Source organism: Bombus affinis, chromosome 15, assembly GCF_024516045.1.
Source record: "Bombus affinis isolate iyBomAffi1 chromosome 15, iyBomAffi1.2, whole genome shotgun sequence".
NCBI lineage: Eukaryota > Metazoa > Arthropoda > Insecta > Hymenoptera > Apidae > Bombus > Bombus affinis.
In genome coordinates this window covers 7224700-7251256 of record NC_066358.1, presented here as the reverse complement: position 1 = coordinate 7251256, position 26557 = coordinate 7224700, and the positions used below count along the sequence as shown (strand labels likewise).

The following is a 26557-nucleotide window of genomic DNA, read 5'->3' as shown; positions in this document are numbered from 1 at the left end:
CACTGCACAACCTTTAGATTTATTTTAGAATATTCTCGATACAATACAGGCTACAGATAGATAAGGAGGAACCTACTTTTACGAAACAACACTAAATAAAATCGTAATTTCGTTAACAACGCACGAATCATTGCTAAACCATCTACATAAGTACGTTTATCTTCGACAAAATCGAAGAGTAAGAGTTTCATTCATCGTGAGAGATCGCCATTTAACGCAACGTCGTGTTCATCCGCTGCTGGTTAATCGTTTTGCGAAACAAGCAACATCTTATACAAACACAGCTTATACAAACTGCCTGGAACATCTGTCTGATCAGATCCTCGGTAACCATTCAGACAAGTAATTATACAACAAAAAACTATTAAAACAAACGGACGAAAAACATGGATCACGCGTCAATCTCTCGGCCAAACGTATTTTACCTTCCAATTGAGAATCCTTCGACATGTCCAACGCGGGAACAGGTTGTTCCGTTGATAAGCGAATCGTAGAATCTGATAAACATCGTGTTGGAGCGCAAAAAGACACGTTGATCGGATGAATCAGATGTTGCGACAAATACACCTCGTAGATCTTGCTTCTGGCTACCGGTAGAATCTAAATTGAGACGTTAAAACACAGTGGCAGCGAGTGTTTAATTCGGAGTTGAAGTAGCGACGAGAACGAGATTTTCGTTTCACTGGACGATAACACGCGAATGCTAGATTCTGCTTAAGAATAGTTTCGAATACTAGTCTCGCGGCTAGAATTCAGTGAGCAAGTTGCTCAAACTTGAAATTGGATCCAACTATGCGGTGGAATTTCTTGAATCGGTCGCGAACATGCCACGCGAGTTGCAAAATGAGACGTGCATGAGTTTCTGTTTGATTCTGTCGGCGAAGTTTCAGTCGGGAAGGGCAGTTAGATTTTTGGTAAGTTGGGAAGAAAATTGGATTTTTGGCGGATGTAGGATTCGCCGTAGAGGCGGCTTGCTTTCATTTTCGTAGGTTTCTGAGAAATATTCCAAGTTTAGTATTAGTGTGTGAAGAGATCTGACAGAAAGCATTGTTCGAGCGTCAAAGTTGGCAATTTTCAGATTCATACGGCGGGAAACTCTACAAGTTCCGGGGAACTTTCTATAAAACTTTCATACGAGCCTGCAGTTCATAATAATCGTAGTTTAAAATTCGAAATTCGCAAAGAAATCAAATTGCGATTCACCGAAGTGAATCTTCTTTCTTTAAAAAAGCTTGCAACTTCTATTCTCGAATTTAAACACCATCGTTTTCTCCATTCCAAAATTGCGTTGGCCAAATTGATTCCTCCGTGTGAAACTTCCATTCTCGCATTTAGGTGAATCATCTGTCAAACTGGAAAATAATATTGCTCGGGATAAGCTATCAGCGTGGTTGGCAGACGCTGAAATTGAAACACAGGTCCTTTTCAAATTGAGAAATCCGACACAAAATTCTATTCTCAAGTTCAAGCAAGAATGTTCAGATTATTTTAGCCAAAATAAACTCTCAGTGCGTTCGTCTAAAGATTCTACTTCAAACTGATACACCGTCGCTTCTTAAATTTCGAAATTATTTTCAACCAAACAGGCTTTCGATATATTCGATTAAAATATATCTCCTTCTCAAACCCTAAAATCCTTTCTCCGCCATATAAATTTCCTACGTTCATCCATAAATCATCTTCCCTTTCTCAAACCGACTGGGACTACACGAAATTCGTCGTTACGCGTGAAACATCGAAGGACTCCGGCGAGAAATCGAGGAAGTTTTATCGAAAAACCGAGAAAATTCGTGTGGGAAAAATACACGACTGGATTGCGGATTTTCACGCATTTATAGGAAATTTAATGGCGATAAACCAGAAAGAATACACTCGAATAGAATACGCTAGAAAGTATAATACTCGTTGCAATTTTTATTTGCTAAAACGAATCTCCATTTAGATTTCATGCTTTAAATTATGTCCATAAAAATTCGCGAATCTGTACATGTCGCGCGATTCCCTTATGCTCGCCGAAATACCAGCAACAACCGCGGAAAAATCGACAGGCATTTAATTACCGTGGCTCTGGTTTGTTTTACGAGCGACAGCGTCGAACTTGTTGCGCGCGGTTTGCGCAAACCGCCGCGATTTCGGCGCGGAATTCACCCGAGCCGCTCACTTTCTCCGCTTTTCGCGTATCACTGATCGCAGAAATCAGAATATTTCTCGGTTCTGATCGTTTGGACGTTGCTGGTTCTCTAACGATTGATCGAAGATCGAGAGAGACGGACGTCTGCCACGCGATGCAACCGTTTCATCGCTTATTCATCCACGCCGCGGATACATTTGTTGGCTGCAGCGACGTTTCACGTTCGTTCGTTTTGTTAACTGTATTCTTGCCTCGCCGCCTGTCACTTTAATCAGACGACGTTGTTACCGAGTTTCGTTCAGAGATTTCGTAGTTTGCTGTATTGCTGTTTTGCTCTTACGTTATATCGTTCATTATTATACAGTGAAATCGGTCTGTTTGGCCAACGCAGAATAATTGCTGCGAGGAGAATTTCGCGCAGGTTTATTAAAAACGAGCGAGAATAATTCGCTCGGAAGGCGAAGAAAAATTGATGCGCAGAGAATTTTCTAGAGATTTGTTATAGATTAGTGACAGTTATGAGGAAAAAATTTGCTTCAATGAGAATTGCATCGTTTTACGTGCCTGTTTTCACGAAACAATGTGAGATTACAATGTGAGAACGATAAGAACGACTTTTAAGGAAAAGCGAATTGTTTGGTGTATTGTTACGCTTATCGAGAAAGAATTTTAATAATTCCTTTTGGAATATGATCAACGTATATGTTTTAGTTTGATGACGTAGAATTTGCTAGGTATTCTTCAAGTGAAGAATTTTTCATTTCTCGTGAAAAAACAACACCCCTCGCCTTTTTCCCAGAAATTTTTGTCAATGTGTTCGTTTGCTTCTCAGCAAGATTTTACGCAGATTCACTTTGAAATTGTCATTTTTTCGATCATCGACTAGCGTTCAAAAATCGAGGAAAAATGTATTAACCAAACGAAAGAAAACCGAAGGAAATGAAAATTCGTTTACTAGTTCGAGCGTCTTCGTGCCAGCTGCTAATTAAAATAAAATTAAAGCGGAAACTCGACGCAGCGAGTTAAAGTTGCGGAGAAATTCGTTGATCCCGCGAATTGCAGAAATAAAGCGAAGTCGAAGTTTTTCCTCGGTCGATTCAAAGTCGATCAAACTCTTAGTCTTTTGGATACGGTCTCCCGTTCTTGCTTATTCAAATTTAAAACAGAACATACACTGAATCCATCGTTCGTAAGAAACTTATTTGACAGTTAAGGAACAGTGGACGTTTCAAGGAATTTTGCCGAGGAAGATGAGAATTAATCAAATTGTCGTAAATATAATAATTTAGTGGAATTAAAAAGAACGCGTATTCCGAGCGTCAGGTGTCAGCTGAATACAAAATGGAAGCTCAAGCTACCCTGTGTCGTAATTCAAATCCACCATCATCGATTGTCCTGCATAAATCACTTGTTTCAAACGACCTTTTATTACACGAAATTAACAAAAATATTGACTTAAAATTATTTAAAAATATCTTCCACTTTCTGCTCGTGTGAAACAGAAGCTCACATTTTTCCAGTTCTATTTTACTCGCTTACAGGTTCTTTAACAAATTCGAAATAGTTCAAAGGTTCTTCAAAATTTATTAGCAACGTTACGATGTCCGACGACTCGACTGATATTCGTGCACGATATGATTTAGAATATCGTACGACAATGAGAAAATCAAAGTTCGTATTTTTCACGTTAATCAGAAATCTCTCGAAAAAGGACGAAAAAGAAGAAAAGGGGGCGGGGGAGGAGGAATTCTGAAGTTCCGCAAGCTGCGAGACAAAGTTCTCGCGTCTCGCCGGTTGTGTCCTGGCGCTGTGCCATCCTGAACCGGAAGTGCGCTCGGTTTCCACATGTCGCGCGTCTTACGCAACGCGTCCGACGGGAAAAGTCTGGAAAAGTGGTGCTTTTGTTCGCGAACACCCGTCTGGTCGCCGTCCGACGCGGCAAAACCCGGCTAATTAACGCCCCGTAATTATTCTTCGCCTTTAAATCCTCTGGCTTATCGCAGACGACCATCCGAATTACAAAGTGATCCTTTTCACTAATATTTTATTAAATTCTCTGATAATTCGATCCGGATTCTCATTATAAATGTTGACTTTTCTAAAGACAGAGGACACTGTTTTCCGCGCGAATTAATTCTCGCAACGATGTTTCATATGAATTTTACGATGATACAATTATTTTCGAAGTCTGACAGATCGGAAAAGTTGAGCAGAAAATGGTCGACGAGCAAATGTTTGAAATTGCTACTTTACGGAATCTAAGAATTGAGTACAATTTACGAATTTAAACAAATTTTCAATAGAATCCGTTGGTTGGGAAAATCGATCGACTTGCAATTTCGCTGTTTGGTAATACGATATTGTCGAATTTAGCGTACAATTGGCAAATGATGTGAGTGTAGCTTAAACGTAAGATATTGTATCGATATAGATTTTATTTTCGAAAACGATTTCGAGTCTTTGATCGGTAGTTTGGATTTTGGACTATGTGAGAATGCAATGGTGGTTTGACGATTCTAATCAACGTGGTGTCGCGTTCGTAGTATGCAGAACACTTTGGAAAGCTACTCCTTGTCGTTTCAGGATTTCTTCTGTTTTTCCGGCGTCGAACGTAGCAGACGGAGCTGAGGAGCGCAAAGAATTCTTGGCGCGTTTCTTTGGCGCAATGTCGGCCATGTTGTTAAGCGGCTGGCGCATTGTAGTCGTCGCCATCAGAGAAATTTTATTCGTTTTATTCGTCAAAAAGATCCAATTTCCCCTTTACGTTAACATCAACAAAGATGTTTGTTGCTTCCCAGTTAAAAGAAACAGATTCAGTTTATTTCGAAAAAGGACCAAAAATACAACCTAAAGTTCGCTCGATAAAATACGCTTTAAAAGGTGAAAGCTTTTCGTGAGTAATCAAGTGTCTTTTAAAGTTTCTTCGAATGAAAAAGGAAGCCATAGTCATATCGTTTGAGAAGGGAATTTTTCACAGGAAATAAAAAAGAGAGTAAGAAATTGAGGCTAAAGGTATGAAAATTCTTCGTCGATTATTATCAGGTGTTTCTCGAAGCTGTTAAGATGCAGCAACTCGGATGAACAATCGACGAGTCATCGAAGGGACGACAGATAAGAAAAGGAAACGACGCTCGTTAACACGAACAAGTCGAAAACTACAGCAGCTACGAGCTGCTCGTCAGCTATCAGTTGTCTCTTAAAGCTTTCGATCCTCTTCAAATATGAAAGAAACGCTGGTTCAAAGACTCGAAGGCATTTCGAAAGAACTAAATAATCACTTCATCGAGTAAATAACTATTTTATTCGTAATATCACTCTCATATGAAAATATATTATTAACTACGTCTAAAGATAAAAGCAACAATTACGATATCCACGGTTCTATCGTAGAAGAGGTATACGAAAAAGTTGAAAATTCAAATAGGGTTCGAAATTTTCGAGCGACGGCGTTACGTTGTTTGGAAAGAGAAGTTAGCAAAAATATTTTCCGACACGATTCCAACAGCATGATTACGGAAGTATTCTATCAGTTATCTTCGAGTTTTCGACATGCAAGAAATACAATAGATGGAAGCAAACGACACGAATGATCGAAGAGAGGGCAGAAAAGAGCGATCGCGGTGTTCAAGATCCATTAGCAGGAACAGAGCATAGATAAAAAAGCTGTCAACAGAGCCGCACCGCAAGGAATTAAGCATCGCTATCTCCATAAATCTCGGCCGGAGAAACTGTGAATTAATCCGGCGTTGATAGCCATCGCGGGTCACAGTGTTGTGCCCGTGGTTCTGCTTCAACGGGATGATTAACAGCTCCTCCTGCTCGTTCCAGAACTTGGAAATCGTCCGAGCAATGATACCATAAAGGCAGCAACCGCTACCGGTTTAATCGGACGCTGGAAATTGCTCCAAAAATCCTTGCACAGGCAATATCGTTGGAAAAATGGATTTCGCTGTATCTTTCCTGGATATCGAGAAGCCGATAACGAACCAGCCAAAAACGGCGATCCGGATTCCATTGGAAAATCAATGAAATAACGAAGGCAAGATGGCCAAATTGAGATTGCGAACTGACGACGAACAACTATGATTTCCGAGCAGTTTGTCCGGTCGATTTCCTGCGCCAATCTTCGACAGCAATTAGTGATTTTCGTTCTGAGCCATGCGTTCGCCTCTTCCTGTGAAACTTCTCGATGAAGATGAACACGTTTGGCAGATTTTTGTCGGCGACAAAATGAGGACCCGTGGTGTGATATTATGAATTACGATCGTGACAGTGTGACTCGTGAGAATAGTGAAACTTTGCAGTTCTGTGAGCGTTGGAAACGATTTAGGGGACAGTAGTGATCGTTAGTTTTGAAAAACAAGGATCGCGGAATCAACTTCGGTGATTTGGACGTCGCGAGGGAGTTCGTCGTTTGATGGACAAATTTCTAATGTTTTCGAACGTTCGCGTTTAAAAGTCGTTAATTCGTAAAGTTAGTGGCGTGTTGAATGCAACATATGTAAGCAAAATTCTGTGATTCTTATTTTTAATTCTGTGAACGTTATTTTTTCGATGAATGCAGCGAAGGAAAGTGGAAGATTTGACGCAATTCGTTTAGGAAGAAACAGTGTCCATGGAAGGTACATAGTGTGTACATAAACGCGAATTAATGGTACAGAAGTAATGAACAATTTTCGAAGAAATTGAGTTCTTGGAAAACGTGAAGCTAGAAATATTTGGAAGACTATCGACTATGCAAAACTGCGAGTGCCTTGGAGTGTCATGCGTATCCTTTGACTTTGAATAACGTCGAGAATTATAATAATTTTACTTTTGAACGAATAAATTATTCATAAACGATAGCGACTAGGGTATTTCAAATGTACTATAATCGTCATAAATATTTGATCATGAAATAGAAGAAGAATAGCCACGATCCTTTTCCCTCAGAAATAAGAAAAATTCTAGTCAAAGAAGAATACGAACAGTGTATGAATTGCTTTCTTCCATTTTCGATCATTTTTTGTACCGAAATACTCTTCGCTTCTACGATCAACTTAATAATCAAACTGCGAAATTACAATTACTGCGTCGATGTCAATCATGCAAACTAAAGAGATAGAAAAGACAATTCCATTTTTCATTTCGACTAAACGAAACCTGGAAATGAAGATATTCGCTGTAAGGGAAATTAAAACGGAAGGGGTAGCGGGGAAGGAAAATTCACGAAAGAAGAAACAATTCGATCTTTTATTTTTCGTTGGACGAAAGTCTGGAAAAACGTTTGGTGCCAAACCAAGGAAACGTGATCTTTATTCTGACGTAATTCGGCCAAAGGTTCGAGTGCCAAAAAGGAGCGCAAGAAGCTTTATTCAATAGTCAGGGTAAACCACAAAAAAGGAACGATTCAATCATCTGCGATCGTTGAACAAAAGTCTGTGCAAAAAGAAGTTGCAAACGTTTGACGTGACGAGCGCACAAAGAGGCTGTCTCCGAGCTGCGCAACGTGACGCGCGCCGATTTCCGGCGATCTGGATCTCGTGCAGAGCGCGATCGGCGTCGAGTATCGGTCGCACGCGGCTGCGTGTCACGCTAGCAGCGCGAACAAGCGAATCGGAGCGCGGAGAGAAGCGATTTTCAGCCGACTCGCCTCGCTTCGTCTTATCTGACATCTCGTTATTACACGCGTCCACCTCATCCGCTTCAGCTAGTTATTCCCTTCGTTTACCTCAACGATGAATTAATTCGCCAAGCCCGTCGACACGTGTTGTCTTCGTTGCGTACTCGTCGCACCAAGTCCGACCGAGCAACCGCGCTCTTTCAAGAAATTAACACGCTGGCCTGAGAATTCCACGATTCTAAACGGTTTCGAAAACTCTAAACTGTAAAACATGCGGCATCAGCACGCTTTTTCATAATTAAATTAGTGCCGCTATAGTACACGAATCTTGCACACCTCAACGAATATCTCGAGTTTTAATCTTCGCATTAATTTTAATCTCGGTGTCTTTGGAATAGATTCAAATGGTTTGCGAGAGCTTGCGAATATTTCGAGACGCATTCGTTGATTTTCCGAAATTGTCAAGGATGTGAGATCAGATTCTGCACTATTGAAATCTCTAGTAATTGGTAGAAACGCGGTCATGGAATTTAATCAAAACTCATGCTAACGACACTTTCGATTGTGAAACCATATTGCTGATATATTAGTTAAAAAGCTATAATTAATAGCAATTCTTTTTCCTCATAAATATACGAAATTCTATTTACAAACCTTTAAATGGAAAACCAATATATCGATTGATTTCTTTGAACTTTGGTTATTCTACACAAGTGATCCTCGTTTAATAAAGCTCGCGAGCTTCTTAGTGGAACAAGCCTGAACAGTTCTTAATAGAAGAGAATGGTGGTTGAAAGAAGCGGAGACGGATCGATTTTGGCAGGTATGGTCGGCGGAAATTTTCGTGCTCTCGTCTCGCAGTTTCCCTCGGCTCTTAAATTGCAGTCAGTTTGCATTCCCCGGCGCGGCCCTCGGCCCGAGTATCTCGAGACGTGCGAAGAATATCCGTCGACGAAGAGCCGCCCGATGCTCGTTTCGAAGGCGATAGGCGCGAAGCGTGCTCCTAAACCGCGGAGTCTTTATTGATCGTTTGTCGCTAAACTTAAGCTACTGCGCTAGAAAATGCAAAGCACTCGCTCGTTCGTTGCAAACACCATCGAACGTCGCTCTAAGTCGATCATACGTCCATGCAACTACTGTGCAGTAACTACTAAACATACAATACAAAAATTGTTCTTTCGATTATCGCTCTTGTATCTTCGATACAGTGAAACGCAACCCTGAGCTGATTTTACAACTTCTATTTCTAACGAAAAAGATTTTTGTACGTAATTCGTTTACCTTGGAAGAATTTTCTAATATTGATATCTTGAAAAGGATCGGTAAATCGACGTAGGAAGCTACTTGTATACCGTACATTCTTAAAACTTCTAAAACTTGCTCTTCTAATACAAAACTATTCGGAGAATCTCGTCGAACCATCGCTGTTCCATCTTCGGTTCATTCTCGAGAATCGATTTAATCTTCGCACAACTTGTAAACCTTTTCTTTCTAATGAAAGGTTCCAATGAAAATTAGAACTTTGTTAACCCGTTTGAGGAAGGATCAGTAGAGTTAGAAAGTGATCCATAAATCGTACATCCGCTGATCTTTTGGAACTTCCTCTTTTAATAAAACGGAATCTACCCTCGATCAACTTGCATGAAACATAAATAGAATTTCTACAACCTTTCTTTTTAATGGATAAATCTTGACACGTAACGTCGTTTATCTTTGAAGAATTTTCTAACGTTAATCTTGTTGCGAAAGCATCAGTTTAGTGATTTAGAAAGCGATTTATAGACGTTAGAATTAGAAAAGTTGCACGGTAGCGCTTTTCCCCGATGCGTCATTGGGAACAAGCAATCCGTCATTCTTATTGGCCGTCTGTCCCGTCATTTCTCGGCCTCTTCCTCTTTTCTACCCGGGCTGCTAGCCAACTGACCGCAGCCGGTCAGCGATTAATCTCGCCAAGGGCATGACCGATGTTCGCCGCATTCGAAATTCGCGCCACGTACTTCACCGCGTAACCCGTGGTCCCGGAGAAAACGGCCGGAATGAGGAAAACGCTCAAAGAAAACGGGAAAAGCAGGCCGGGTGTCGCGGAATCGTCGATTATTCCACGTTCGATCGGTTCGATCTTTTGCACTGTCAAAATTTTTCAAATTTTGCTCAAATTTTGACTCAAAGTTTACTCGAAATTCGCTCAAGAACTATTCAAGTTGTAATATAGCTTCAGCTCGAACTCTAAACTCTTGCGTTCACAAATCTTTTATATTCCTTTACCAACCACTTTTTAGTTCTCAAATTTCTCTCATATCAACTCAAACATCTTAAAATCCATTGTTACGTATTGGAAATTTATAGTTATACATGAAAAGTCCATCGATTTCTAAGGAAACAATATCAGTGTTTAAAACAGTACAAGTATTTGCGATAATAAGAAATAATGGATATAACAAGTTCACTAATAAACAAGGACATTTCTAGAAAGGAATTTTGAAATCATTCTATTCCTCGTGCTATATACATAACACATGTTAACAGGCAAAAGAAAGTTTATAAAATAAGAAATATAAAAGGGCAGTATAATTTTACAAAATGGATTTATATATAAGGACAATGAATAAATGTAATATATATTATAGATGACTGTTACCAATATGATGAATAATTTTTAGTATAAAAGTTACTAAAATCCATAGTGTATGAATTTTTAATTTATAATTTATAATCTATAAATTATCTCATATCGTTAGTTGGTAAATTATTACGCAAAAACATTCAGAGTTGATCGTTATTTCAGCTTAATGGAATATTTATTTAATTAGATTTCGATTTGAATATAGGCGCCATGGTGGATATACATGTCCGACCGCAGAGACATCTATGCAGATTTCGTAATTACTGATGTTTAGTTTAGACGCGACGTATACGAAGCAGGTATAAGATAGGTTAGCGTTGTGTTCGCGGAACTTTGATAAATTGTTGGTCGTTTGTTTTCGTTTGGTTAATTGGTGAATTAGTGAATGTACTGCGTACTTACCTGTGTAATGAGCGAGCTGTTGTTCAGAAAGCTTAGGTAATGTAACACTGCGTAAATACAGTATTTTCTTCAATCTTTAATAGTTAAGACTCTCGTTCGGTTGTATCTTGTTCACTATTGCTTCATATCGATTAAATTCTCATTCCACGAATCACTTAAGCGTCACTATTAAAAATTAAGTACTATTTTTTTTAGAATTAGTTTGATTAAGCGTCGAATTATTGTTTGTCGTGCTGTAATACTTTAGAGTTATAACGCTTCTTATAATCGATTGCGATTGTCAATAATGTAAAGAGAAGAATCGATATAGCAAAGAATTAATCGATCAAATATTTCGTGTCATAATAAGCGTTGGTTTATCATAACATTTTTTTTTTGGAAATTAACTCTTCTGAATATTTTCAAATGATCAACTACAAATGATAGATTAATACATATCTTCGAATTATAACATTTTCTATAATCGATAACAAATGCTAGTAGTGCAGGTAAGGAAATCGATATATTAAAGAATCTATAGTATCGTTTACGTTATAACAACCATCGATAGAATTAAATTTTGTTTTCACATATCATAATTAATATTTCATTAGAATAAGCTCGATTAATAGTTAAATTATTATTCATCGTGTCATAATACTTTCAAATCATAACATGTTCTGTATAATCGATATGTAAAAAGTTGGTAGTATAACACGCGTAGAAAAGATCGATATATACTTACGAAAGAATCGATCATATTTTTGTGTCGTGACAAGCATCGAGGAATGTGTCCTGTTGTTAATCTAATTTTATTTGTTTGTAACATTGTCACGTGCTATCATATTTTCGAATTACGGTATTTTCTATAAGTGGTAACGAACATCAGTAGTTGATTAATAGTACAGAGAACTTTTTATATCATGATGAGTGTCGATAAATGCATTCTATTTTCGAAGTTGATTTTTGAACAAAATGGAAGTGTCAGATACAAATCGATTTTTTAACAAAACGGGTGTGTCGTGTGTAAATATTTTGTGCAATATTTCTGGTGAAAGAAATCGAGTTGAATCGAGCCATGTACGTTTCGAGACACCCTGTATTCCGCTCTTGGGGGGAGGGGGGAGGATAAAAACGGACGACCGATAGAAAGCGGCGCAATTAATGGCGGCTGGCATTGTAGTCCACGTTTCCAGGTGAAATTCACCCGGATAAAAAATGGAGCGATCGTTTATCGAGACTGACCGCTCGATTTTTCCTGTTGTACGCGATTCACCCGGAAAATCGTTTCTACCTTCCTTCTGATCCATGTTCGGTCGACGTTCTACCTCGATAATTGCTCCCTTGGAAATTCAATCGCTGGAATTCTACTTGAAGCGATTCAAAAGAAGAACGAAGCTTTGTACGGTAATCACATACTTAATATATATAATAATACTATATATATGTATTGGTATTTATATTCTGATTTAACCTCTTTATAGAGCGATTTTCTGAAGTGAGAGAAGTTAGGTTAGAGAAAAGTAAGTATTTTTAACTTTGTGGTAATATTAAATCGACGCGATATAGGTACCTTTTATCGCGTATTTTAAAAGGTATTCAGTTTCTTAATATAAATCTAAATCGGGAAAAATATATGAAATCTTTTATAGTTATTCTAAATTCGTACGTGTCTTTTCAGATAGTGAAATTTGAAATTTATTTCAGAGTAATAATACAAGTCAAGGAAAATATTGCTTTATTATCGCATGTCTTAAGGTATTGAATTTTTTATTATAAATCTAAGTAGAGAAAGATATACACTTTGTTATTATCGCGTGTCTTAAGACACTGAATCTTTTAATATAAATTTCAATTGAGAAAAATATTCAGTTCTTATCGCCTACTCTAAGATATCGAATATTTTAATATAAACGTAAATCAAGAAGATATGGATTCTTTTAGTCTATCTATGATTCGAGCCAACAAGTGGTTTGGAAATCGAAACATGCAACGACCTCGATGAATCATCGTCATTAACATGTAAAATATAAAACACACGAGCAGCAGTAATTATCTCGGCGAATGGTAACGCACGAATAATTGCGTCGAACGCGAAACGTTGAAGGTACTGGTTTTCCAAAGTTGCCGCGCTCTTTGCCGAAAATTCGTCGAAATATCCACGGGGCCGGCGAGTTTCAACGACGACGCAACAACAATGCAATTTAATTGCACCGCGTGGATCGTTCGTTTATGCTGAAATAATATTATCAAATTATTAATAACCAGGTTTCCGCTGCGCGCCGAGAGGAATATCAACATCGTGATGCAATTGCTCCGTTACAAAGCTTGTGGAAGAAAATCAACAAGCAAATTGTACAACCTTTCTGCGTGTAATATGCGGCCACTGCGAATTTTAACAATTTTAACCACGTGAGAATTATCACGAAATTTCCTATACTTTGAAACTTCAAATTTTACGCTTTTACTTTCAACCAGATTACCAGCCCAGTTTTTCAGTAAAGATGCTGGGATTGAAATCTATCGACTTTAGGTTTTACTTTTCCTTTTTTTTTATCGAATATGTAAGAATCAAAGGCGTCGCTTAAATCTTATAATTGTCGTCTTTTCTTAAAAGCAGATAGCAGTTTTTGGCCGGGTAAGTGAAAGGTAAAGGTCAAAGTTTATTAAAAAGAGTCGATCGATTTTAGGGTTGTTAACATTTTGCACGTCTATCAAACAATGTATTAATTTCGATTGTGTAAAATTCTAGAATGCAAATAGCGACATTAATTTTTATTCTTTCGACTATAATAAAATCGAAGCTCGTTGTACGTAAAAAGTATGAAAGAGAATGGCGGTGAACATTAAGAACACGAGATGCACGAAGGAACGGTATACGAGACAGATAAACAGTATGGAGTTAATGATCGGCTCGTGCAGACTTTGTATGATAACAATCATGAAGTCATTAACGGTGGCAACAGGTTTGCATTTTTCCCCGTCGCGCTCGGTAATTGATTGAAACGGAAAGAAAATACCGGGAGCCGTGTCCGTGTTGTTAACTATTAACCGCGTCATTAGTCATAAATAATATAATCGTGATTTGCATCGTTATGAATGATAATTCGCAGCCGGCTCGGTCAAGTACCTACGCTCATTTAAAATCGCGGATAAAAAGTCACCGCAAAGGAAAACCTCGTAAACGCGAATCATTAAGCTGATTTGGTGGAGATGGCAATTTGTTGATAATTGGTTTGATATGTAAAGATTTAGAAGAACAGAGACGTTGAAAAAGTTGAGAAACGGGACTAATGAAAGAATCATTTTCTCTGCTCTAAGGAAATAGAGTAATTTGCAATTTCGATGTGCCAAAATTGCATCGATGAATAAAGATTAAAAATAGGAACAGTGAGAAAGTTTAGAATATTCGTTCTTTTAAAGTCTGTAATTTGCAATTTTTATGAATAATTTCGAGATTTTATTGGCGATTCAAAATAAAGAAGAATAGAAACGTCAGAAAGTTTGGAAATGAAATATCATTTTCGTTTAGGTAGACGTGTAATTAGCAATTTATCTCTCTCCTTTTGTATTTATAGGATATATCAGAGGTTGGATGAATGCGATGAAAACAAAATTTGCAAATTACAGTGCTTAAAGAGGATAAAATGTCGATTATCCGAACTAATAAAGTAACGAGTCCATTTGAATAAGCCATTGATCTGGAAAAATCTAGTTAACAAGTATGATTTTCAAATACGGATGTTCGTATTACCTGTATTTATTACGTTTTATTATTCCCTGTATTATATAGACTATATCATATTATATTTGTATATATATATATGATATATTATATATATAACAAATTCTATAGTAATTCCTTAATTGAAATCGAACATTTAAATCAGGAAATATACATATATAATTTTTAATAAATACGTTATTAATTGCCCATATTTTTGTGATTAACATTCTAACGATAATCGACGATCTACTCTATCAAAAAGTAGAATTGTTGGAACAAAGAAGATGTATCGTTCGGTGTATCGTTTCATAGAATGGAATAGAGTAAAACAAAAGTGTAGGTTGTGTGGTAGTTAACATCCTTTTTTTTTTTTTAGACCAAAGTGTAGTTTTGTAACTGGTCGGAGGTCGAACGAAATTTTTGCGAACGAAAGTGCTGGTTATTTTCTTTTTTTCTTTTTTTGCCCCTGGTGCAACAGGTAGTTCGTGATTGGTTGGAAGTAGAGAAAACATGTTGGGAATCGAAGGATAGGCTGCTGTAAATAATGAAATTGTTCGCATGAAAAAGCGGTCGATGGTCGGATAGAAGGTTCTCTTTCCCATGCAGATTGTTTGTTGGTAAAAATTGCCAACGATTTTTTTCTTTTCCTCTCTTTTTTTGTGTGTGTGTGTATGTGTGTGTTAGCGTAGCGATTATTAATTCTAAAATAAACGGCAATCTGTTTAATTGGGACTGGTAATCTCATTTGGGAAGAAGATATCGATAAACTAAGCGAATGGATGGTACCGCTAATAGGAATTTCAAAGTCGATCGCATCTTCTTTGCTTATCTTAAGTGTCGCATGTAATTGATTCTTAATTTACTTGAAAGGGAACCGACGAATTTATGAAGATCTCGCGTCGACTTCCATGCCACTTTTATCATAGAACGATAAATTAGACGATATAATAATATAACTTCGATTTGTGCAAACATTGCTATAGTAGGATATAACGCGATGAGTAACTGAAAGCAGTTAGCTAATTGCGTGATTAAGTAGTGGGTTCTATTAAAAAAAGATTAAAATTAATTCCTTCGGAGATGTGCGCTACTTACTCAAACGTTATTTTTTCGAGTTGACACGATACGTGTTCAGTATTTTTTTAGTACACGTTCAAAATGTACGTAAGAATAATTATAAATAACTATAAAAAATATATTGGAGGATTATATATTATATATCCTCCATATTCATATATACAATACATATATGTAATATACACAATGTGTACAATATATCCATACAATATATTGCAATATATATAAATATATTGTTCACCATATTTGTTCAAGGTTGAATCTTCATCTCGAAGATCACGGTAGAATCTTAGCAAAATTAATATCAACTAAAAAATCCATCAACAATTGCAAAAGAATCTGACTAAAGTCAAAGTTACTAGACAACGTTCTGCTTTGTTAAAGAATCCACAGCTTAGAAAAGAAGATTTTGCAATAATCGTGGCAATTGTGGCACGATCGGCGACACGAGACTCAGAGATTCAAGAATCAACGAGATCAAGGGATAAAGAATGAAAGACAGCCGCTTAAAGTTGGCGAGGGTGGATCGGCTGACAGTTTCCAACCCCCGTTCAAACTACTGGTTACTTTTTTCAGCCCCTGTTCTCGTGCCCTCTGAATGCTCTGTTGCAAGAAGTTTGAAAGTTGCCGGAAGGTAGATTCGTTTCTCTCTTTTCTTTTCCTTTCTTCCTTTGGAATCGCGAGCGGCTCGCCAACGCTTCTTCGTAATTCTTTCAACATATACGCAGCACCTTAAAAATAGAGCTGACGCGTTCGACGTTCGAGGGTCAATAGAGCAATCTCTGTTCCAGCCAATTGCCCTTCTCTCGTATCGATCGCGTCGATCGCGATGAAAACCACGTCTTCGATTCTCCCTTTCGATTGTTTGAGAAAGCAACCGCGGAACGCGAACATCGTTCGATATTTATCCGATACAAACTTCTGATATTTGTAACATTGGCGACTCCTCTCAGCATATCCCGCATTATATAATTATTAGTTCAGTGTGTTACTTAAGTTAATAATTAATGATCAAATACACAATTAGCGATGAAACGAGGCTGCAGAAATTATTCCGATTCGTTAGAGAAGCAGTTTTAACATAACCGAGATTATATTCTTTCATATCTAGCAGTAGTAGATATTATCATCAAATTATTAAATTCATTGATATTATGAAATTCAATTTTCTTTAATAAATGTTACAGTAAATTTTAATCAGCTCTGATTAATTTTCAGGTCTCGCTGATTCCATTCTCAAACCTAGATGTATATTATTATCTAGTACTTTAAACCTGAAGTTCAGTTTCATTTGAATACCGAGATAAATTCAGTGATTGTTAAAATTAGGTCATAATAAAAAGTTAATTTTACGTTCTTCGATGATCAAACGGAGGTCACCAGCGAATAAACGTTCCGCGCAGGATATTTTTCCATTGAGGGTTTACGCTCGTCGAACGAGAGCGAAAAGTGATACGTTATTATTATTTTTGCGATGGTATTAATTCGGTCGTAATTAAACGCTAATAATATTTTAATTAAACAACCGAGGGAATTGCAAATGTGCATTATCAAACCGGCACTAGCGGCCGCATATTGTTGTCGATTCACGGCGGCCAGAGCGGAAGATAAAGTTTATCGTCCCGTGCATTACAGTTATTTAACAGTTGCCGCGATAAAATAAATAATTTTCGGGGTTCTCTCTCTCGGTATTTAATCCCATGCAGTTACACTTTCACCATCGGATCTTTACCAGGCAATTATCGAAATGACCAGAATTAATTCTCGGAATTTTCTACATACGAATCTACAAAAACAGCTGATGGGAAAAAAGAGCATGGTATTTCTTTGACGTTAAGACGATTATCGAATAATTAAGAGTATCGAAACGAAGAATAAAGTAGTACGTGTATTCGAACCAAATTTAAGCCTGACGATGAAAGAAACTGGAGGGAAGTTGGAACACTGAGAACAGGAATATATATGTTACCATGATATTAATTGAATAGAAATAAATTAAGAAAGAAGTTGGAATTATAGTTGGAATTTAGTTGAAAGAACCTTTAAAAAAGTAGTATATTCTGCTACATGCAGTATCCATATCTAGTAATGAAATTCACCTAATTCTTCAGAGCTTATACCAAGAATAGTAACATGTTTTCCAATATATCATTCTAGTCCAATTCGTTCAGTGAAACCAAAAGAGATTGTAAGAGAATCATCGCATTTCTAACAACGTATCCATTGATTTAATCAATTAATCCCATTAAAGGTCAACAGATACAGAATAGATACAGAACACGCTTCTATTTAAAAATTTAATACATACAATTTTTTGTAATATCTCTTTTAATTCAATCACATTCGATCCATCCTAGCTTCAAAAATTTATTATGCCATACGAAGTAGACTATGTCAAACTAAAGACTGTTTCTCCAAGAAGAAATACTATATGTGTATAAATTAAAAATTTAAACTAACAATATAATATAATTCCCGATGAATTTAGCTAAAAATTTCTGATAGGAAGTTAATTGAACCGCGCTAAAAATATGTACGCACCTCGATATTCAAAACTAAGAAGAAAAATCTTGTTTCAGGTTTAGGCTTAGGCCCACATACGCCCGAAGAAGCAGCTGTCCTGGCGGCCGCGGCGGCAGCGTTGCACCACCATCATCAGGGTGGTCCTGGTGGGCCTGCGATGAGGCCACTCAGGCCTCCCTTACCCCCGGGGATGTTGCACACCTCGCCACACCCTCTGGCACCGCATCACCCCCTCGCAGGGCCTCACCATCCCCTCGTACCTCCTCATCATCCTGAGGAAGACGGTGTCGTGGATGATCCCAAGGTAACCCTCGAGGGCAAGGAACTCTGGGAAAAATTCCATAAACTTGGCACGGAAATGGTCATCACCAAAAGCGGCCGGTAAGTGTTCATTTTATTGGATTAAATGGAAACCTCGAGTGAGCGTCTAAAGAACATTCAATTCGTTTTTAGAAGAAGCGGTGGTTCGTATGTTACACTGTTGCATAAATTTCATACATAACGCGCTTCGCGTGTTCGACATTACATCACATTGCAACGAAATATCTGCGACGGTGTATATCTGAAACGATCGACTGTAGGACCACGTTTTGTCGTTAAATCAACTTTGATGAAAATGTGCTGTATATTCTTATTTGAGGTTTCTATTCAATTATAGTATGTATTTCTTTGGTTCACTTGATTACTTGATGTTCCGAATGACAATAGGCGGTAGTTATCCATTAATGATTGAACTCTTGGAATCGATTTGGTTGTTGTAATCAACGAATAGAGGGAGCGTGTTCCTGCGTTTGTTAGCTGTGAGAATGTGAGCCAGTGTGTATTTCTAGAAATTCTAATATTTTAAATTGGCCAAGCAAAATTCAATCTCGATATACCTGGTAGAAAGATAGAAGACATTGCAAAATAAAGAGTACATATAACAAACACGATAAATAAGATTTTCCACTTTTCACAGAATAGCAGTTTTAAAGTACAGTTTTCTGTCAGTTATTCTTGAAATGATCAAAATAGTTCTTTTAATTGATTATAAAATTAAACACGTACTTTTCCACTTTCTTCGTGATTTATGAAATATCAAGTTTCTTTGGCAAGCCGCATGGACAAAAATGTACTCATCGCGCTTTTTCCGCGATTTCACATAATTTGGACGATGTGTCGCGATTTTGTTGAGCCAGTCTTACCGATCGCTGTCCCTCGTGACGGAAGGTAGCTGCGTAAGGCAAGAGTCGTGAGAAAAATGACGGATTGCCAGGCGAAACACGAGAAGTCGCCACGAGAAACCGCAGAAAATCGCGTTGATCGACTCTTGGTCTGTTTCGTTCGCAAATTCGCAAACAGAGCAGCTATTTTTCTTTGCCTGCCAAAGATGCGTATTTTCAAAGAAGATTCAATCCCAACGTGAAAGATTAATTCATAAACTATTGGATCGTGATAAGGAAAATTTTCATTAATTGCGTATATTTTGTAAAATTAATTGATTTACATCAGTGGAGTAAGGGCGAGATTTTGACAAGAACAAACAAGAAATTTCCATCTAAATCAAACCATTAATTCGTAAAGCATCGAAGAGTTCAACTTCTATCGCAGAGCTCCTATGCCAATTAGAAAAATGAAATCTCTGACAGTATATACACTCGAATAAAATTCAAACTCACATACAATTCACAATTAGATTGCGGATATTTATTCAAATTCATACTTTTACCATAGCAATGTTAAAAAATGCGATTTAGCTAGGCAACTATTTCAGCTATTGCATACTATAACAAGTGCTTTACTTTGGATATTTTATACGTTTTTGCATATTATACGCGCTTTGTGTGTTTTTGTACCAGAGAATTCTCTATACGTGTACGGAATATCGCGGTCCGCTTATAATTCATAAATAAAATACGGATTGTTACTCAAATTGATATTTTCATGTACGCGATTAAGTTATGTTTGTATTTTATTTATTCTGTTACGCTTATTACGCTTATTATTATATTATAATTCTTATATTTGCCAATGAAAATTTATTTTAATATTCTTGTTACCAAAGATTTTGGTACTGAATATTCTTCATTATTGTACTTATTGTTATAATTAAAGTTGTTATTATATAGTTTTTATGATCTCAAAACATGGAGTTTCTTTTGTAAGATAATAATACATCAGTAAATATAAAAGTATTCTACTGTTACGTATTTTTTAAAGACCAGTCATTTTGACTGGCTTTGGTAGAGATAGTGTTAAACAGATAGGACCTGAAGAAAGATTTCTTTCGTCTACTTTGAATTTTATGCTTCATCCCTCACATCACGTGCATCTTGCGTGTTCTTACCTCGTTAAGTGTCGCATAAACGTATCGAAATCCTACTAATAATTCATTTACTATTGAAACCTTCATCTAGGCTAGAGTAGAGCGTAAAATCTAGCTTGTCTGGATCTACCAATCACACGATTTGCTCGGACTATACCCCGTCCTGAACCACGTTTCATCGCGTTTTAAAGATTCAAAGCCTCTATGGTCGGCGCACACTTTCCCCAGTCCTTCGACGATCGGAAATCCTTTCAAGCGCAAACTTTTACGAAGGGGAGAAATACGTAAAAGGGGTAGTTTCGAGAGCGATGGAAAACACGGGGACAGATATCTAGGCGAACTATAATAGTTCGGGAAAGAACCATACGCCGTACAATACGCGTGTGTGTATCTGGATCGTGATTCCAACTCACGACTATATACCACGGTCGCATTTGTTAGTTCTGTTATCGTTTCTTCTACCTCTAGCCTTTCCTCTCCTACGTCTGTAGTTTTCTTCTTTTTCCTCGCGATTTCAATAATTACCGCAACTTTGAATTTCAAATTATCCGTTTTAAATATTGCGCGGGAGTTAAAAACAAAAGCCAAGTTAAAGGAATATTTAGGCTCGTGAATTTTTAGGTAGATTGGTTTCGGGCAAGTTAACGTTTTAGAAAAATGTGGTTCTGCCAACTGATTCTACGATACATTTCATATATTCATAACTGTGCAGTTATGTAACTGATAAGAGTGTACGAATATATAGATTCAATTTCACGCATTTCTTGAGTAATCTCTTTCATCTCTAATTTCTCAAGTAATACTATATAATGTATAATACATTAATTGTATATGTAAATATCATTAATATATTCGCTATATAGTAGCGCACATTATTCGTATGATAATTCATTCTACGTGACATGAATTTTATATTTCGTGGAGGTCGTTTACGCAACATTTTCAAACATTTGAATATTCCAACTTCGACGAAGCTTCGAAAACTTCGACAAATGTATTTTCCAATCTTCAAAGTCGTTAATCGAGCTTCCTTTGCATTTTTGAAAATTTTCTTCTAGTCGACATTCCTACAATTTCAAGTACTCGTATTACAAGAATTTGCCAAACGCTCCGGGTCTCCAAGATTTCAAAAGAAACCTTGCCAATTCTAGTCTCCAATTTTCCAACCTCCGAACTAATTTACCAAACTGTACAGTTTCTTCTTCCAATGTAGAGTTTGTAAAAAACCTCGTGCATGAAACTTCACACCAAAAACAATAAGATCCTCCTATCCCCTGAACATCAAACCCATTCTTCTAACCATTATTTCTCGATAAATTTTCTAAGATTCGTGCTATAGGAACTTTACAAGATTCCCAAACGCTCGAACCCTCAATTTTAATTTTCCCAATGTTTCAACCACCGAACTAACTTACGAATTCGAACTTATCCTACAATTTTCTGCTACGACATAAATTTCGCATTTTGTAGAATATCTTACACGAAACTCTGTACCGAGGCCACGAGGATGTCGCTATGCCCTAAACTTGCAATCCATTCACCGACCTCATGTCCCCGGAACGACCATGTCCGCTGATCGCTCGCTCCAGAAATTTCCAAGGACTCTCACAACCGAACTAAGTTCACCTCCCGTGTCCGGATGCCGAACACGAGTCTCTCTCTCTCTCTCTCTTTCTTTCTCTCTATGCAGAGCGTAGTCTTGAATGGCGAACAATTTGTGGCTCTGGTGGGCCAATTTCGCCAGTTCGATACCCGGAGGAGAGAACGTCAAGTCCTATAGCTGTAGCGAGCGGGCAGGTTCGTTTTTCGCGGACGGGCCCGGGTAATATCTCGTTTAGAAAGATTACAGGTTCGGTGAACAGGCTGCCAATGTATAAAACAAACATCGTTAAGCGAGCCCTATACTTATGGAGGGGGAGAGAGGCCCAGAGTTCTCTGGGCCCTGCAGCACCCTGGGCATTATGCCGCTCCACTGTGTTTCTTTTCCTCTCTCTCTCTCTCTCTCTCTCTCTCTCTCTCTCTCTCTCTCTTTTTATTTTTCGTCGTCCTTCTCGCGCCTATTTCCTCGTCAAGTTGTACGGTGCGTGTGGTTGGCCACTGGTACAGGTCAGGAACGAACGTGGTTGAATGAGGAGGGGTGAAGAGGGACCAAGGGGAGACAGAGGCGCGCGTGTATTGAGACGTAGACCACCGGACGCAGATTGGGCCAGCCGCAATTTCCGCGCGTGTAATTATCCGTGATCGTCGTGCAGCGTCGTCCACCTCGTCTTCAGCCTCTTTCTGCCCTTAACTCGATGCTTATTATTTAGCAAAAGAGATTGATTTAGAGCGCAGGCCGCCTGTCCGATTATCCTAGACAATAACTAGGGGATGTTCCCAGGATTCGTCTAGGATTCTTGGAACGTAGAGCGGTGGACGTCAGGTGATGGATTTCTCGGATGGTTCGCTGGAAATCGGGCGAGAGGGTAATTCGGAGGACGATTATTTTTGCTCGTCTTTTTGGGACCCTTTTAGCAGGTAATTTTGCAAATGTCGCGTGAACTGTCTTTCTGTAAGCTTTATTATCTGCTTGAATGCGATCTGGGAAATAGTTCGTCGTAAAATTGAACTTCAACAAAGTGTTAGTTTGCACTCTCTTGCAGATGGTTTCGCGAGATAATTTTGGAGATTTATACGCGACACTGTTTTAACTTCAAACATTCTTAACGCGTGGTAGGAATGTTTGCTACATCGTCGATGACGGTAAAGTGACATTTATCCCGTTTCGAAGTTGATCTGAATAATTTGTTGTGAACTTCCATCAAAGCCATATATTGTGGACCAAAAAGTCACCATGCAAAGTGTCTATAGCAAACTTCTATATGTTCTCCTCAGATTCGATTCTGAGTAGAAAATCGAAAAAGTTTCTTAAATGACAATTTCCATCGAACGATAAACTGATACCTACGATTATAAATATTTTAAGACCTTCAGACTCGAAGAAACGAGTTTTCTGATAAAAGCAATTGAATGTAAGTCGGACCATATGATAAATTAAAACTAATTTCAAATAGAAAATTCTGTATATACCGTCGGCTTTGTACTTGGAATTTTTCACATATAAATTGCACATATATATAATAATAATTTCCTTGTCGATTTGCACCTTGATTCTGACACCGAGGACCTATGTTTCCGTGCACGCTGGCGAACCGTACAGCGATCTTATCTTTCTCGGTTATTTCTTGGAAAGCTCAGAACGTTCTCGCGTCTTGCATTAAACATCGCGATAACAAAGTTATGTCCTGGAAGACGGTGCCTGATTCCAAAGTTGTGCAGCGTTCACGCGATCGGTAGCTCGTCGGTGTCTTGCAACGTTAATGAAATTCAGCGTAATTAAGCGGCCGTACAGACGTTCGACGTTTCAGTGCAGCTATCGTTCCGAGAAAATCAACTGGTTAATGGTTCCTACTCGCGTTAAATTTCTGAAGAAACGCCTAATTACAGCTTTGGTCGCGTGTAACAAGCGGAAGTACATCGTGGAAATTGGAGGCAACGTATTGGACAGAGGAAAGCGGAGAAGTGGCCGGTTAAACGAGTCAATTAGACAGTGTCTAAGCATACGTTGAAGAGAACGGGGGCCTCTGGCCGTGACTAAAGAGAACTTTCTGACGATTTGATGCGGTTAGCAGCGGGCTCGCCTGTTCGCAGTCCGTTGAGATCGTTTAGCGGCTGCTTTATGGAACTTAATTTCACTGATTTTTAAATCAAATAAAGCACCGGCGGCAAGCACGCGAGCCAACAAACCATAAAGCTGTCCACGGGTTCGCTCAGTGTCTTACGTAATAGAATCGCGAGCCGAAACTTTGCTGACATTTCTCCCGTCTCGCGTTTAGATTCTTCCGTTTTCATTCATCGCTGAGATTTCGCTACTTTTTTTCTCCGTTTTCGTTCGAAAATTTTCTCCAATTTTATCTTCGCACACGCGTGTCTACCTTTGAATTAGTCTGTTTTCGACGATAATAATTCATTTTTAGACTTTTTGGAAACTCGAGACAGTAGAAACGTTAAGTTCGAGCATAAATCAACGGATGATATCATTGCATATCTTAATAATTGCTTCAAGAGTAGAAATTTTCGTGACCTTTTTACCGCCTTTCCTATAAATTCTCTCATATTTTAGTTCTTTGCAAACGTGTCGCGACTTTTTCTTCGCTTTGGCCGAAAATAATCTTCTTCCTTCTTCGTCCTTCGTGAACGAGAAACTGAAATTTCATTTTTGAACTTGCATTTCATGTTTTCCCTTGCACACCCTACACACACGACATAATTACGCAACATTTACATAAGTATAGGTCAATTTTACTATAATGCTACTACTCGTAGTAAAATGTAATTTCATAGTCGTTATTGAGCATAATTATAGTTATAAAATACGCTATCGTTCAAAAGTAGCAGAGAACCTGCTCAATTTTCATCACGTTTAAGAGCCAACGTTATTGTAACAATCTACTCACGACAATTGCATAATACGATGAATATCTCGTTTAAAAAGTTGAAGTATACTCATGAACAAAAATTAAAGATATCAGGATATTCGTCCAATTTTCTACAAGAATTTTCTACCGTTAATAATCATCTTTCTTTATTCCAGCCCATAAATTGCTTTCAATTAATTTATCGTGCATATCGTTTAATGAAAGATCGCGCGTTTCGCTGGTGTATTGATTCGACACGTACAGAACGACACGAAAGTAACAAATGGAACTTCGTTCCAGACGGAAAAAAAGATATCGCAGTGGAACGAACAGGAACGCCGGTATCTTCACACGATCGTTTTCCCCTTCCCTCGATAACTGTCCACTTCCTGTCGCTGCAAAGAAGCCGCGTTCGTCAGAGATAACGGTGACGAGCGACATTAACGATAAGTACAAGTTCAAACGTCAAAATGGACATGTATATTTCATCATGCGATAGCCGGTGTCCGATCGCGACAAGGGACGCGATGTCGCATTTCGTTGCGTAACCGTGAAATTACTGTACCCTGTCCAGCAGATAATGCACGATAATTTCGTACCTTAACGCGACACCTGTCTGCACGTCCTCGGTGAGAGACACATTATGTCTGATCGCTTGAAAAAATCTACTTGAACTTGGAGACGAATTTGCAGAGAGGAAGAAATAGTCGAGGAAAATTACGAAGAAGGAAAATTGCACGGAATTTTGATTAAGCTTCTGTATAAATATCAAAATATACGATGTTATATTAAGATTATAAAATTTAGAGATAATAAATATAGAAATTATAAAATTCTGGCCAAACTTCACCAGGCAAACATATCCTCTTATATCTTGTACATATATTAGATTGGCCGTGTGTAAAGCAAATTTGTACTGTATTCATATTGATAAAACATAGTAACAAATGTCGACCGAAAAATGGTTTGGAACTTGTGGTATAATGTTATTAGTGTCAACGTGAATTAAGAGGTCGTATAAAGAAAAATACAGGCGACTTAATCACGGTACTTACGAACCACCACTATAATCAGTCTCGTTACTATTAGACCACGTTGAACGTAGTATTCACCTTCCGTTTAAACTATCAGCAACTTCGTGTGTCGTATTTTTTCACAGAACACGTTCTCGTTGACGCCCGATCAACGGCAAATCTTTAAAAATTCCACTCCTTCGGACACGAAGGTTCGCGAACGATTCTTATCTGATAGAAAATTTCTTCATTTCTTTTCGTTAGGAGCTAAAAATTTCCGCCTTCGCTAGCAAGTACTCGGCTCTGAACAAAGTAACCGAACGGCAATAACAAGCACAGAAATTCGTGAACGATATTTCGCGTTTTATCGCGACTTTCTCGCGAGGAACGGCCGAAACAAAAGCGATTTCCGTCACGCGTTCGCGTGTGTATCGGTGAAACGATCGGTGGCGATTTATTCTTTGGCATCGGGTCGAGGTAGAAAGAAAGGTCGGTGTCGAAGAGGAACGTTGAAATAATCTAATCGCCGGCTCCTGGCTCGCGTAACAATCCTATCTGTAGCAGGATCGCGAGGAATCGCGTGTCACACTTTCGATTTTGTCCCCTGTATCCGTTATCGCGATCATCGATTATCATTTTTCGTTTTTATTCCAAATCCTAGCTATTCTTAGTTGCCTTGTTTGCCATCTCAACTATTTGCGAGTTCCCTTCCTTCTTC

General features: G+C 38.1%; 1 protein-coding gene across 3 annotated transcripts in view; it reads left to right on the top strand.

Moving 5' to 3' along the window:
• LOC126924840 (optomotor-blind protein) overlaps window positions 1-26557 on the top strand; it is a 165527-nt gene that overhangs the window by 4055 nt on the left and 134915 nt on the right. For all 3 annotated transcript variants that reach the window (XM_050739756.1, XM_050739755.1, XM_050739753.1), the window contains exon 2: window positions 18121-18445. In XM_050739756.1, coding sequence (XP_050595713.1) covers window positions 18121-18445 — 325 coding nt within the window. The remainder of the gene's footprint in view (window positions 1-18120; window positions 18446-26557) is intronic.